The following is a 16854-nucleotide window of genomic DNA, read 5'->3' on the forward strand; positions in this document are numbered from 1 at the left end:
AAATGTGAAATATATGTAGTGAGTTTGAGCATTTCAAAATTTTATTATTTTTGAAATAATTTTATATATTAAAATTTTTTTATTACATTAATTAAAATCATAATATTATCTAAATAGATGTCAAAATAAAAATGCGCTAAACAATTCCTATAAAAGTAAAGCTTGGTAAAAAAAATTAATTTTATTATATTAAAATAAAATAATTAATAATAAAAAATTATATAAGCTAAAAATTAATTATATTTTTCATGAAATTTTATTAATATTAAAAATAAAATTAACAATTTATATAACCGCCTTTAATTAGGTATCTACAAATAGCACGTAGGTTAAAAAAAAATATTATTACAAAATGATAAATTTAATTTGCTATTAAATAATATTTTTATATGAAAATTTAATAAAAAATTACAAAATGTGGTGCATATAAACAACAGAGTAATGCATTTCCTTTACCAGCAGGCAGAGAGCCTTCCTTTTCCAATTCTCTATTTCCTTTCCTCATTCCCAATCTCCGATCCATCCCTAAAAACAACTGACCAGAGATCGATGATGATGAAGATGCCTTGGGGGAGGAAGAGCAGGAGCTTCCATCTTCAGCTACAAGGGGCAATTGGTACCATTCAATCTCCATTCCTATTCTTATTTACCAATTATTGCCATTCTTCTACTTCCTCACTTGAAGATGCACGCTTCTTGACAAATAACTTCAAATCTGCTTCTTTTACCCGCCTTGATGATGCCATTGCTTCCTTTAATCATGTAATTCATAAGCATCCTCTGCCTTCTAGGGTTCCATTTAATAGATTCTTATCTGCCCTTGTGAAAATGAAACAATATCACACTGTCCTTTCCATGTCCAAAACAATTGAATTGGTAGGAATCTCACACGATGTTTATTCTCTTAGCATCTTAATTAATTGCTTCTGCCATTTACACCTTGTGGATTTTGGCTTCTCTGTTTTTGGTAAGATGCTCAAATTGGGATTGGAGCCTGACGTTGTGACATTTACTACCTTAATTAATGGGCTTCGTATAGAGAGTAAAATGGACAAAGCAGTGGAATTTTTAGATGATATGGTTGCACGTGGTTATCAACCTAATGTTTATACTTACAGTGTGATAATAAATGGAATGTGTAAATTTGGGAAAACAAGTGTGGCTATTAGGCTACTAAAGGGAATGGCTGATAGAGGTTGTGAGCCTAATGTTGTGACATACAGTGCAATCATTGACGCCCTTTGCAAAGATGAGCTAGTAGGTGAGGCTTTAGAGCTCTTCTCTCAAATGAGGAATAAGGGCATTTCACCTGATGTCATCACTTACACTGGTTTAATTCATGGTGTTTGCAAATTAGGCCAAAAGAACCAAGCTTTGGCCTTGATGAATGAAATGATGGAGCAGAACATATCACCTAATGTTTATACCTTCAATGTATTGATTGATGCCTTTGTAAGGATGGAATGGTTTCAGAGGCTCAAAATACATTCAATGTAATGATTCAAAGAGGTGTAGAGCCTGATGTGGTCACCTACAATTCCTTAATTGATGGTCTTTGCATTTCAGACCATTTCAAGGAAGCTTTGGGCTTGTTGAAAGAAATGGTGGGGAGGAACATATCCCCTAATGTTTTTACCTTCAATATATTGATCGACACTCTTTGTAAGAAAGGACTGGTTTCAAATGCAGAGAATATAATCAAAATAATGATTCAAAGAGGTGTGGAACCTACCGTTGTCACTTATAGTTCATTGATGGATGGATATTGTCTAGGCAGCCAAATTGATAAGGCTAGAAAGCTATTTGATCTGATGGTGACCAATGAAATAGCTGACATTTTTAGCTACAACATTTTGATCAATGGATATTGTAAGTGCAAAATGATAGATGATGCAAAGCAGATTTTTTATGAAATGTCTCATAAAGGTTTAGTTCCTGATGCTGTTACTTATCATACTCTTATAAAGGCTATGTTTCAAGCAGGGAGGCCCCAAACTGCAAAAGAGCTCTTTAAGGATATGTGCTCTCATGGTCAACAGCCAAATATAGTAACCTTCTCAATTATGATTGATGGCTTGTGTAGACAGGGGAATCTCGATGAGGCACTCACCCTATTGAAAGCAATGGAGAAAAGTCAGTTGAAGCCTAATTTTGTGATCTGTAGCAGTCTGATCAATGGTATGTGCAAAGTTGGGAAGATTAATGATGCCAGGGAACTTTTTTCTAGTCTTTTTGAAATTGGTTTACAACCTGATGTTTATGTATATAATGCAATTATGAAAGGACTCTGCCAACAAGGATTAATGGATGAAGCGTATAAGGTATTTAAAGACATGGAAAAGGTAGGATGTTTACCAAATAATTGTTGTTATAATATCATCATTCAAGGGTTTCTCAGGCATGAGGATTTACCAAAAGCATCAGAACTAATCAACGAAATGGTTGATAAGGGGTTTTCTGCTGATGATGCTACCACAGAATTGGTAGTACATTTATCGCGGAATAATGATATGAGGGATAAGCAAACTAAAGTTGTTATATCTTGACCATTCAAGTGTCTTGGAGCGCAACTTGGTAATAACCTTTTTCAAATATAATAGATATGTAATTTAACTAACTTCTTCAAATATCATTTTTAATTTCAATCAGCTCTGATTCTCTTCCACAAAATGAAAATTTCTAACACGACAAATGACCTGTGGTGGAAACCATGATATGTGTGTGCCTTTCGCTTGAATTCAGACATGGACTTGATCTCTTTGATATAAGACTGTTGATGAATAGAGGTCATGGATTTCTAATGATCAAGTTGCTGGTAAACCCACCATCTCCTTTACAATTTTTTTTTGGCTGCAACTGCGGCCTTAACTCGAGAGCTCAGTCCTAAAATTGAGGTTAGAACTAAAATTAATTGGTTCCATACTACAATGCTTAAGAATCTTTATCTATTTTTATTTTTGTGCTCAATGACCTTTTAAAATGCTATCATTTCTCTTGTAGGTACTTGCAAGGATATGATTACAACTTCACCTTTCTAACCATAAAGGTAGAAGCAATTCATTTTTGCTTAATTATTGTATTTTTAATAATAATGAAAATAATGATTATAAACCAGTGTGCTTTAATTGAGAATGGATTTAACAATTAGATTACACTATAAATGCAGGGTGCAGGATATACAGTTCAAGAGTACAAGGTAAGAGAATCATTAGACTTCTACAGCTGTTGGTTGGATGAAATGTCACTAAAATTATACACAACCGAAAATGTTATGGGAATTGAGGGAAAGGCAAACATCCTCTTTGTCACTTTTTTTTTTTTTCCTAGTCATCAAGTTGGGTATATATATATATATATATATATATATATATATAGATCCTTAATTTCTTTTATTTTCCTTCAAGTAAAATTAGTGAAATCATTGCATTAGCATCTAACAATATGAAGTTCACAATCTTTTCCAATGAAATCAATTCTAATACTCTTTCGTTGTCTAAAAAGAATGGAGGCTTAGGCGTCAAAGATATCTCTCTTCAAATTCAAGCTCTTTGGAGATTTGAAAATCATAGGCATTTCTTCCCTTCAGAAAGACATTCGAATTGCGGGTATGCTACTTCCGATGAACTCTTCTCTCCTTTTAATCATATCAGATTTGCTAATGATATATTTTCTTAATTTTATTTATTTATAATTTTTTTAGATAACTTTGATTAAATATATTCATATAATAATGTGATATTAAGATAATAGGAGCCCAAATTGAATATTAAATAACAGATATTAGTAAATAAAAAGTTGAATATTCAATTATAATGAAAAATCAACTAAAATGATATATTTTCTTAATTTTATTTATTATAATTTTTTTATATAACTTTGATTAAATATATTCATATAATAATGTGATATTAAGATAATAGGAGCCCAAATTTAATTGACTATTTGCAATAATAATAATAATATATTATATAAAAAATTAATAAAGAGATAAAACAAAAATAACAGTAAAATATTATTTAATTTGTGAAAGTGTTAAATTTGGTTGTAGAGAAATAGAGTGGTATATTGGAGTTTTTGGAAACAAAGGAGCATTTTATATTTTTTGGAAGGCAAACTCAAAGCGACTATTAATTCTACTAGAGGTTTTTATGCTCCAATTCTGATTAGATTGATAGGAAAATGAGAGATAGCTGGATTTCAGGAAGTAGTTTGCTCGGAAATTAAGAAAACAACCGGTTACAAGATTTTGCAATCGCTTTTATCAAAATGTCAGTTTTAGAGCTACTCATACAAAACCAAATATAAAAGGAAGTTTCTTGTTAGTAATTAGATATATTTCTCTATGTTACAAAATCTCAGCATCATACAATACATCATTAAGGAATATACTACTTTAATGGTTCAAGCAAGATAGTTGGCAACATGAGAACTAAACCAAATTTCTGATATTTTAATGTTTAGAACCATATTTGGAATTGAATTTCAATATAGTTCTCCATTTTAGTGCAACCTCAATTTGATTTCAGTTCTTTTTTTCTTTTACTTTAATTTTAATTTCATTTCAGTTTAAATTTTAATTGTTCACTCTTTCATCATCCACTATGAAAATTTATTAAAATGCAAATAAATTTTATAAACAGGTACAAATACATTTATAAATGTTATAACTTCACAAAATCCACATTGAGTTTTTAATGGTTTAATAAATAGATTGAATGGTCCATGCCGTTAATATGTTAATTGAATATTTAGCGGTATAAATTACTTGAAAGTTAATATAATGAAAAACCTAATACCCAAAATACTTATGGCACTTGGAGTGAGAAGTAAGAGCATTTCCCTCTATTAATTTTGTCCATGTAAAACACATCATTATCTGTCCAAAGAGAGTGGGACAGAGCAATGAGAGAAAACATCCATTTCTTTGAAAGTTTTAAATTTGGTTGCACAAAAATAGAATGGAGCTTTTAGAACTAGAGGAACACTTGTATTTTGGAGGGCAAACTCAAAGCAGCAATACGGTGATTCATCTAACTTTGAGGAGATATATCAACGTCAATTAGACTATATATGAGTCCTACCAGAGGTTTTTATGTTCTACTTAGATTGTAAGAACATAGATTGTAAAGAAGGAGACAGTTTGGCTTCAAGAAGTGGTTTGTTTAGAGATCCGTAGGCAACTAGTTATAGGGTTTTGCTATTGCTTTTCTCGTACAAAATTAAATATAAAAGAAAGCTTCTTGTTAATAATCACAAATGCTTTCTCTATGCTATAAAATCCCAGTATCATATAATACATCGTCAAGGAACATGCTACTTTAACGATTCAAGCGGAGTAGAGAGTGAAATGCTAAAAGGAAAAGCTATGGTGAAGGAAGTACATGCCCATAACTATACACTTCTCCATATTCAGTTTAGTACTATAGTTATAAATGTGACAAATTGAAAAGATTTGATTTTATTATTCAAAATTTAAAATTTAAAATATAAATATAGATTAATGTAAATATTTGGATTATTTATCATTTTGTGAACCATTCTGCTTTCATTTAATTTTACAAACAGATTCTATGTCTGTTTACAAATCCAAACATATCCATTTAATTTTATCAGCGGATTGCTTATCCTTTTGCGAATTAGTTTGTATTCATTTAATTTTACAAATTATACATTCGATTGCGATCATTTTATGTCCATTTAATTTTATAAATAGATTTTACGTTCATTTATATCCATTTAATTTTATAAGCAAATTATATAGTCATTTGCTAATTAGTTTGTATTTATTTAATTTTACAAACAGATTATGTGTCCGTTTGCAAATCATTGTATTCATTTAATTTTATGAACGGATTACATGTTTATTTGTGAATTTGTATCGATTTAATTTTACAAATAGATTATATATCCGTTTGAAAACAATTTGTTTCCTTTAATTTTATAAACGGATCAAACATTCTTTTATGAAGCAATTTGTATCCATTAATTTTACAAATGGATTATACGTCCCTTAGCAAATATATTAGTGTCTATTTAATTACCAATAAATTATATATCTGTTTGCAAATTAATTTGTATTTATTTAATTTTAAAACAGAGTATACATCTATTTACATATTTACAAATCCGTCCGTGTCGATTTATATAATTTTTACAAATAAATTATACATCTGTTTGTAAATCAATTTGTGATGAGTTGCAAAATTCATCATTTTTTTCATATTAAGATCCATAATTTTGCTATGATTATGATGTAAGCAATTTATTTTTATTTAGAAATTGATTTTGGATAGGTTTTGAGCTAAAAATGAGAAAAAGTATCAAAAGAGGCTGTTTTAGATTTTTTTTAACCGGAAGTTACAACCTTATTCAAGGCTGTAGCCTAAGTCGACGGACAGACTTTAGGATTATTGTTTTGACAGCTATACAAAATTCAAAACTGTTTCAGATATATGTAAACATAATCAGATCAGAATTAAAATAAGAGTTATTATGGAGTAGTAGATTCATTTTACTTTTTCTTTTAAATTATGAATAATTATCTTTTTGTTTGTAAAAAGTCTATATAAAGACTTCCCTGACGTAGAATTTACCCTCTCTTCTCATCATCTCCTCTCTTTTCGGTCCCTTCTTGGCCGAATTCTTCCTCTCCTCCTTTTATTTTTTTTGCAATTTTATTATAGTTTTTAAAAATTAAACTCTTTTATTCAGTTAAAAGTTAATCAAATTGAAGTTCATTTAAAATTGTGTTCTTAATTTCTGTTTATCTTATTTTTATTTTCAATTAATTTCTATTTTTGAGGAACACCATTTCCTTTGTTGTCTTAGGAAGACGACATATTACTATTTAATCCAAGTAAATATGTAATTGTTTAATTGGATTAATACAGTTAACAATTAGCTTTTTTTATGTTAAGTAATTAATTGATTTGGTTTAAATAATTTATTTGCTGTTATTGATTAAATTTGAGTTATTTTCTTTTTAAAGCAGTTAATTAATTAAATTTACATGCTTAATGGAGTTATTAATTAACTAGAAATTAATTTAAGCGTTATGCGGATTAATTTAATCATAAAGAAGAATCGGTGGATTCGTTTGTTTGAACACTATTGCCAATATTGGCTTTCTTTTTAATAAATAATCAATGGCAAACCTTTTAATTTTGATTATCTTCATTTTAATTTGATTATTTGTTTTACCATTTTAATTCCGTTATTTTCTTCTTTAAGTGTTCTTTTTAAATTCTATTCTTTTCTTTTTTTTTTCCTTTTTTAAACTATTCTTTTATCCTACTTGTCATCTAATTTAAATAAAATTAAGGTATCTATGTAGATCAATATTCATTTATCTTATCTGCAGATTCTTTTAAATCAAGTAAAAGGAAATCAGTTTTAATTAACAGATTCAACGCCTGTTTGTATCCGTTGAATTTTATAAATGGATTCTATACTTGTTTATGAATCCTTTCGCGTTTATTTAATTTTACAACAGATTATATATCCGTTTAAAAATCAAATTGTATTTATTTAATTTTATAAATGTATCGCTCATTGGTTTGCAAATACATTTATGTCTAATGCTAAATATGTGAAAAAAATATATCAATTCTATATTTAATATTTATATTAATTTATATTTTAATCAATTTTTTTATTTCAATTTAATACTTGATGAGTTGCAAATTTACTATTTTTCCATATTAATTGCATGATTTTGTTATGATTTTGATATAAGTAATTGATTTTTACTAAAATTTTAATTTTGGACAGATTTTGAGCCGAAAATGAGAAAATAAATCAAATACTATGTTAGAGCTTTTTCTGACTAGAAGGTACAGTTTTACCTAAAGTTGTGATCCAATCTCGATGGACAGATTGCAATATTTCTGTTTTGCCAGTTTTACAAAGTTCAAAACTATTTTCATATAGATGCAAATACAATCATATTAGAATTAAGATAAGAGTCATCATAGGTGACACGGAGCAGCTAGTTTTGGACTTTACGACAGACTTGGACCAAGTTTAACTTTTACTGTCGACGTCCGATGGAAATCCACGAAAATTTTTTAGAAAGAGAATTTCGAGATGCACAATTTTCTAAAGTGTGACAAAAGCCGTAAGCCTGTCACAAAGTTCAATATGAAAATTCCACCATTTAGGGAGTTAATTTTGCATTTTATTATTATTTTGGATATTTTAATAATTTTGCATATTAGAATTTGTTTCCTATTATAAATAGGCTTCCTTAGTTATTTGGAATTTACTTTTCAATTTTTAAAGAATTTTAATAAAATTTTGCAGCTTTTATCCTATCTTTCTCTTATATCATCTTAGCAAAGCGATATTGGTTAAAACTCCTGACGGAGTTTAAATAGTCTTTTTATTAGATTGGTATCAAAGCAAAAGTTCGACCATGGCAGACAACCTAGAGGCGTAACTTGCTGCATTGAGGCATCTTTGGCAGAATTAAGGGAGATGATCGGAAAGCTGGCCCTTTAGCAGGGAATCCACCAACCCACCGCTGCCACCCACCCTCAGCCAGTCGCTAATCTTGTAGTTGTCAATTCTGTGCCTGCAAATTCCCAATAGAATTATCAGAAATGTTAGAAGATCAAGATAGACCTTCAAAACTTTTCTGATTCGTTGGATGTAGAGTTCTTGATTGGTTGGTGGAGGTTGAACATTTCTTCAAAATTATGAACGTGGAAGAGGATCGCAAGGTTCCGTTTGTGGCCTATAAATTAAGGGGGTGCAACAGCCTAATGGAATTCAGTTCAAAACGAACGCTATCGGAGGAGGCTTGATCCCATACAAAATTGGATGTTGTTGAAGCAGATGATTGAACAACGGTTCTTGCTTAGCGACCACGCTTAAATTTTATATTATCGGTATCATGACTGTGTACAAGGGAATCGAAGGGTGGATGAATATACCAAGGAGTTTTTTAGATTGTAGGTGAGGTGTGAAAACTGTGAGAACGAAGTCCAGCAAGTTGGTCATTATTAGAGAGGCCTGAATCATGAAATTCGTTGTATGATGGGAGTAGCTGCGATTTTTACTTTGGCAGACACCATTGAGATGGCAAAAAGGGCAGAAGAGCATGTTGATTGGCAGCCACGATAGCAGTATAACCTAAATTTTAATTACAGAAATTCTGGATTAACAGGGACGCAGCAGTATAGAGGCAATTACAGCGGACAACCTTCTATGGTTGTAAATTCTGGCAATTCTCAGAATACTATGTAAGAAAGAAGAGATAATAAAGGAAAAGCAGTCACCACTACAGCAGACAAAGAAGACAGATTTTTGAGCAGAAGTTGATAAAATAAGCGAAAAAAAAGGCTGAATTAAATGATTTTTGTATTGGGAGATTGCAACCTTGGCCAAACTTGTAGCCCAAGGCGATAGGAAGTTTCAGAAAGCCTCATCTCAGCAAATTTTGCCATCTAATCAAGGATAAGATAAGTTTCAAATTGGATCAAATACAATCAGATTAGTATAGGGATGAGATAGGAGTAGTAGAATTTATTTTAAATTATTAAATTGTATCTTTTTGTGCCTATATAAAGACTCTTAAAATTGAACCTAGACATCATATTTTCTCCCTCTCTCCCCCCTCTCCTCTCCTCTCCTCTCTTGCCACCACCCCTCTCTCTTCTTCTCCATCTTCTTCTTTTCTTTTTCTTCTTTTCTTTTTTTTTCCTTTCTTTAGCTTTTGCAATTTTATTATAACTTTTAGAAACTAAGCAATTATTTTCAGTTGAAAATTAATTTCAATTGAGGTTTTATTCAAATTGTGAGTTTATGTGTTTCAATTTTTTTCATCTTATTTCTATTTTCTGTTAATTTCTGAATTGGAGGACACCACCTCCATTGTTGTTTTCTTGAAAATTCAAGAGGCCCATTGAATCTCTTGGAAAGATAACATATTGCTAATTAATCTAATTAGATCCATGATTGTTTAATTGAGTTAATAACAGATAGTAATTAACATATTAGTTTATGGTAAGAAATTGGTAGATTTGATTTAAATAAATCGCATGTTTTTATTGATCAAGTTTGGATTTTTCTCTCTTAATGCAGTTGACTAATTAAATCTACACGCGTAAGCGCGAAGCGGATTAATTTATTCATAAGTAAAAATTGGTGGGATTTGCGTGTTTGACCACTGTAACCAAATAATAGATAATAACATGAATTTTTTTTTTCTAACCAATGATCAATTGCAAAACACCTCAATTTGATTACCTTCAGCTGAAAATTCTAATTAATTATTTGTTTCTCAAATTTTAATTGCATTATTTATTATTTTTATTGGCTTGCCAAGGCAAAACCACTTTCATAAAAAAAAACTCTTTTCTTCTCACTTGTTATATTAAACTACTCTTCTATCTCAAATTGGTTATCTAAATAAAAAATGATTAAGGTCTACGTGGTATCGATACTCACTTATCTTATTTATAAGTTCTAATCAATCAAGAAAAAGGGAAGTAAATTTTAAATTGACGGATTGAATACCCGTTAGTGAGCTGATTATTAATTTTAAAAAGTGCATTTATATGACGGAGTGCGGTAAGCCACTTTAATAAAAAAAACTCAATTCTTCTCACTTTTTGTATTTATATAAGGAGTGTGGTAAGCCATTTTTATAAAAAAAAAAAAAAAAAACTCTCTTCTTTTCACTTTTTGTATTAAACTATTTTTCTATTTCAAATTGGTTATCTAAATTAAACAGAATTAAGGTTTTTGTGGGATCGATATTCACTTACTCTATCTACAAATTCTTATCAATCAAGAAAAGGAAAGTAAATTTTAAATTGATGGATTCGACACCCGTCAGTGAGCTGTTTATTAATCTTAAAAGGTGCATTTATATGATGAAATGCATTATGTTTTCGAGATTCATTGTTAGTGTAGAAGGCATACATGTTGATGAGAATAAAGTAGAAGCAATACGAAATTGACTCATTGCAAAACTATTTCTAAAGTTAATAAAAATGGACTTGAGATTCATTGTTAGTGTAGAAGGCGTACATGTTGATGAGAATAAGGTAGAAGCAATACGAAATTGACTCATTCCAAAACTATTTCTGAAGTTAATAAAAATAGACTTGTTAAGGGGTATTTTTTGAAGCTGTTATTCTAGAAGATGAGAGTACTCATCAATTCTCTCAACAGGTGATTTATGAATGAAGGCCTGTTAGATGCCAGGAGCGTAGGAACTTTGAATATTATGAATCTCAGTGTAAGAAAAACCACGAGAGATATCTGGCAAACTTAAGAATTAAAAAAATGGATGGGAATAAGGGTGACAATGTTGAAGAGGTGGTAACGATGGCAGGGAATATAAATGAAGGAAAATGGAAGAGGAGAGTGGTGGGAAGTGGGAAAAAAAAAAGAGAAAATATAGTCTCACGAGAGAAAATCATTAATTATATAATATTATAACAGGGAGATTGAAAGCATTTTAGTTTTTTTTTTTTTCTCTTTTTATATATATAGTTTACGCTAATTGATTCAAAAAGTTAAACATTTGTAAATATTAATTTTTTAATTTTAATTTAATTGATTTAAACTTTATATTTTAATATAATTTTAATTAATCTATCGATTCCTAAATTCCTGTCACATATATTATTATTATTATTATTATTATTATTATTATTATTATTATTATTATTATTATTATTATTATTATTATTATTAATGATAAAATTATTGAAAAAGTCTAACGTTTATATTATTTTATATTTTAATTTAAATATTTAAATTTTGATTTAATTGGTTTAATATTTATATTTAAATATAATTTTAATCAATTTTAAAAATTAAAATAAAATATTAAATGTAATATTTTATTATTTTTTAAATATAAACTAACTCTATATATAAAAATAATATTAATTCACAATTAATTATAATTAAATAATATATTTAATTTTAAAAATAATAATAATTTAATAGTTAAATATGCCGTTTATAATTTAATAGATTTTATTTTGTCTTGATAATTATAAAAATTTTATAAAAATTATATTATTTTTAATTATTTTATATATACAGTTATTTTAAATTAAATAGTATATTTACTATAAAATATTTATAATTAATATTGTAAAATAAAATTTATTACTGTTTAAATTGTGAATTATATATTTAACTATTAAATTATTTATTTTAATTGACCAAAATTATATCTAAATATTTAACCATTAAATTATTTATTTTAATCAGCCAAAATTATATCTAAATATTCATTATTATTTTCATGAATTTTTTAACATATAAATAATATTAAAATATTAAATTAAAAACACGTGCCTTTTGAATAAAGATATAAAAAAGTTTGTAATATTATTAAAAACTTGTAAACTTCACATATTGGTTGACAAAAACTTCAATTATTTATATAAATAATGATTATTTATTTTCAAAAAATAAAATTAATACATTTGTGCTTAAAAAAAATTTAATTTAAATATTTTGTAGGTGAAATTTAATAATATTTCGTAAATTTTATAGATTTTATGTTATTGTTTACACGATAGCATCCCTATTCTTCCACAATATTAATGTATAACCACAAAAAAATTATAATATATTTTTTTATTATTATAATTTTTTATAATAATAGGGTATATTAAATAAATCTCAATAAGGCTTTATATCCATTAGAGAAATAGTTTCTATGTGTTGTATATATCGAAATATGTTATCTTGATCTGATAAATAAAAGTTAGATTAATTTATTTAAATTTTAAACGTTTGAATTAAAATGCAACGATATAAATATTAAATTTTTTAAAATTAATTGACCAATGAAAAAATTTATAAATAAAATAAAATTACATTAAACTATAAAAATTAGGTTAATTAAATTAAAATTAAAAAGTATGTGTAAATGTTAAATATTTTTGAGTCAATTAACCTATAATTTATTTTATACATGTCTATAAATAAAAGTGTTAGAATTCAAGATATATAAAATAATAAATAATTAAGAACCTATTTATTATTTAAATTGCCAAAACTACATTTTGCATAGATTTAATAATTATATGGTTATTTTATTTTATTGTTATTTAAAATATTTAATTTGATTGGTTAATTATAAATTAAGTAATTAATAATAAAAAAATTATACTAAAATAAAGTTATAAATGAAGTAATTAATAATAAAAAATTATATAAAGTTAGTCATTTTAAATTTCTAATTATATTAGAGTAAAATTAAACAATAAACTATTTATTTTTTCCTCATCTATATTATATACAATTAGACTATAATAATATTTTTAAAAATATACATTGATAATTATTTATTAAATAAGGAATATTATTTAATAAAATAAAAAAATCAATATTCTACAATTATATATATAATATTTTATAAAAAAATAAAATTAACAAAATTAATTAATTTTTAACTAAATTTAATTAAATATAAGGTACGGTTATAATAATTTAATATCATAATAATATAAAAGAAAATTTATTTAGTTATTCAAAATGATGTATAATTTTAATATGATATTGTATACAAAAATTCATTTTTATTTAGAGTCAAATAAATTCAATTTAAAATTAAACTATGTAATTTTATTGAGAGCTAAATAGATTCTAACTTAATATTATTTTTTAATTATAAAATATTATTTTTATAATTTAAAACATTAAAAATTTAGTAGTTTAATTATCATAAAAATTTTAAAAAATATATGAATATAATAAATAATTTTTAAAATTAAAAAAATAAAGTTTCATCATATAAAAAATACTTTTATTATTAAAAAATAATATTATGTTAAATTATAACTTATTTGACTCTTGAGTAATAGTATATAGATTTAATTGATTCAAAATTTTGAATTAAAATTATTTGACTCTTAAATAAAGGTAAAGACTTAATTGAATTTATATTTAAAAAATTATTATTATAAAATGATAAATTTAATTTGTTATTAAATAATATTTTTATATGAAAAATTAATAAAAAAATTACAAAATATTAGGGCTGTGCATAAATCGGTTTGAACCGAAAAACCGAATCGAACTGATCAATTTCGGTTTAATAGTTCGGTTAATCAGAATATTCGGTTCGGTTCGGTTAGTATTTTCTAATTTTTTCGATTCGGTTCGGTTTAAACATGTTAAATAACCGAAAAACCAAAAAATCGATTTTTTACATAATATTTTGATTTTATATGTATTTTTAAATAGATTTTTATGAATTTTTTAAGTATTATTATTATGTATTTAGACAATATTTATTGGTAAATTTATGTGAAATATTTATTAAATTATTCTACAGAAATTAAAAGCAAAAAACTAAAAAAAATACAGATTTCAGTTTGAACTAAACCGAACCGATTTTTATCGGTTCGATTCGGTTCAGTTATATTTTTATAATCGGTTTTTTCGGTTTTTAATATTTTTACAATTCGGTTTTCGATTTTTTCGGTTCGGTTCGGTTCAGAACCGAACCGACCGATTGCACAGCCCTACAAAATATGGTGCATATAAACAGCTAGTAATGCATTTCCTTTCCCAATTTCCTTTTGTTATCCTTACCACTTTACCAGCTGGCAGAGAGCCTTCCTTTTCCGATTCTCTATTTCCTTTCCTCATTCCCAATCTCCGATCCATCCCTAAAAACAACTGACGAGAGATCGATGATGATGAAGATGCCTTGGAGGAGGAAGAGCAGGAGCTTCCATCTTCAGCTATTCTTATTTACCAATTATTGTCATTCTTCTACTTCCACACTTGAAGATGCACGCTTCTTGACAAATAACTTCAAATCTGCTTCTTTTACCCGCCTTGATGATGCCATTGCTTCCTTCAATCATGTAATTCATAAGCATCCTCTGCCTTCTAGGGTTCCATTTAATAGATTTTTATCTGCCCTTGTGAAAATGAAACAATATCACACTGTCCTTTCCATGTCCAAAACAATTGAATTGGTAGGGATCTCTCACGATGTTTATTCTCTAAGCATCTTAATTAATTGCTTCTGCCATTTACACCTTGTGGATTGTGGCTTCTCTGTTTTTGGTAAGATGCTTAAATTCGGATTGGAGCCTACCACTGTGACATTTAATACCTTAATTAATGGGCTTTGTATAGAGAGTAAAATCGACAAAGCAGTGGAATTTTTCGATGATATGGTTGCACGTGGTTATCAACCTAATGTTTATACTTACAGTGTGATAGTAAACGGAATGTGTAAATTTGGGAAAACAAACGTGGCTATTGGGCTACTAAAGGGAATGGCTGATAGAGGTTGTGAGCCAGATGTTGTGACATACAATGCAATCATTGACGCCCTTTGCAAAGACGAGCTAGTTGGTGAGGCTTTAGACTCTTCTTTCAAATGAGGAATAAGGGCATTTCACCTAATGTCATCACTTACAAGCTTCATATTCGCTTAGAGTTCGCTCCAAGAAATATAGCCATCCCTACCCCCTCACGTCAATAAGTTTAATTCATGGTGTTTGCAAATTAGGCCAAAAGAACCAAGCTTTGGCCTTGATGAATGAAATGGTGGAGCAAAACATATTACCAAATGTTTATACCTTCAGTGTATTGATTGATGCTCTTTGTAAGGATGGAATGGTTTCAGAGGCTCAAAATACATTCAATGTAATGATTCAAAGAGGTGTAGAGCCTGATGTGGTCACCTACAATTCCTTAATTGATGGTCTTTGCATTTCAGACCAATTCAAGGAAGCTTTGGCTTTGTTGAAAGAAATGGTGGGGAGGAACATATCCCCTGATGTTTTTACCTTCAATATATTGATCGACACTCTTTGTAAGAAAGGACTGGTTTCAAATGCACAGAATATAATCAAGATAATGATTCAAAGAGGTGTGGAACCTGATGTTGTCAATTATAATTCATTGATGGATGGATATTGTCTGTGCAAGCAAATTGATAAGGCTAGAAAGCTATTTGATCTGATGGTGACCAATGAAATAGCTGACTTTTTTAGCTACAGCATTTTGGTCAATGGATATTGTAAGTGCAAAATGATAGATGATGCAATGGAACTTTTTGGTGAAATGTCTCATAAAGGTTTAGTTCCTGATGCTGTTACTTATTGTACTCTTTTAAAGGGTATGTTTCAAGCAGGGAGGCCCCAAAATGCAAAAGAGCTCTTTAAGGATATGTGCTCTCATGGTCAACAGCCAAATATAGTAACTTTCTCAATTATGATTGATGGCTTGTGTAGACAGGGGAATCTCGATGAGGCACTCACACTATTGAAAGCAATGGAGAAAAGTCAGTTGAAGCCTAATCTTGTGATCTATAGCAGTCTGATCAATGGTATGTGCAAAGTTGGGAAGATTAATGATGCCAAGGAACTTTTTTCTAGTCTTTTTGAAATTGGTTTACAACCTGATGTTTATGTATACAGTGCAATTATGAAAGGACTCTGCCAACAAGGATTCATGGATGAAGCGTATAAGGTATTTAAAGACATGGAAAAGGTAGGATGTTTACCAAATAATTGTTGTTATAATATCATCATTCAAGGGTTTCTCAAGCATGAGGATTTACCAAAAGCATCAGAACTAATCAACGAAATGGTTGATAAGGGGTTCTCTGCTGATGCTACTACCACAGAATTGGTAGTACGTTTATCGCAGAATAATGATCTCATTCTAAGCAAACTACGAAGTCGTTCTGAGGCTTCTAAAGGGGTGCAATGAGGGATCAGCAAACTAAAGTTGTTATATCTTGACCGTTCAATGGTGTCTTGGAGAGAAACTTGGTAATTACCTTCTTCAAATGTAGTAGATATGTAATTTAACTAACTTCAAATTTCATGTTTAATTTCAATCAGCTGTGAT

The 16854-nt window shown here is 28.2% G+C and overlaps 1 protein-coding gene across 4 annotated transcripts in view; it reads left to right on the top strand.

Moving 5' to 3' along the window:
- The first annotated feature begins 450 nt into the window (after positions 1 to 450).
- The window catches only part of LOC110622667 (pentatricopeptide repeat-containing protein At3g22470, mitochondrial), a 30780-nt gene continuing 14376 nt past the window's right edge, over positions 451 to 16854 (top strand). The window contains exons 1-4 of one of the 4 annotated variants that reach the window (XM_043960338.1): positions 451 to 616; positions 973 to 1342; positions 15491 to 16327; positions 16419 to 16538. In XM_043960338.1, coding sequence (XP_043816273.1) covers positions 973 to 1342; positions 15491 to 16327; positions 16419 to 16429 — 1218 coding nt within the window. In that variant the 5' untranslated portion in view covers positions 451 to 616 and the 3' untranslated portion in view covers positions 16430 to 16538. Of the gene's footprint in view, positions 617 to 972; positions 1343 to 15490; positions 16776 to 16854 lie in introns of those variants that run through there. The other 3 variants (XM_043960337.1, XM_043960336.1, XM_043960335.1) reach the window with 3 other exon arrangements.

This window comes from Manihot esculenta, chromosome 9, assembly GCF_001659605.2.
Source record: "Manihot esculenta cultivar AM560-2 chromosome 9, M.esculenta_v8, whole genome shotgun sequence".
Lineage (NCBI taxonomy): Eukaryota > Viridiplantae > Streptophyta > Magnoliopsida > Malpighiales > Euphorbiaceae > Manihot > Manihot esculenta.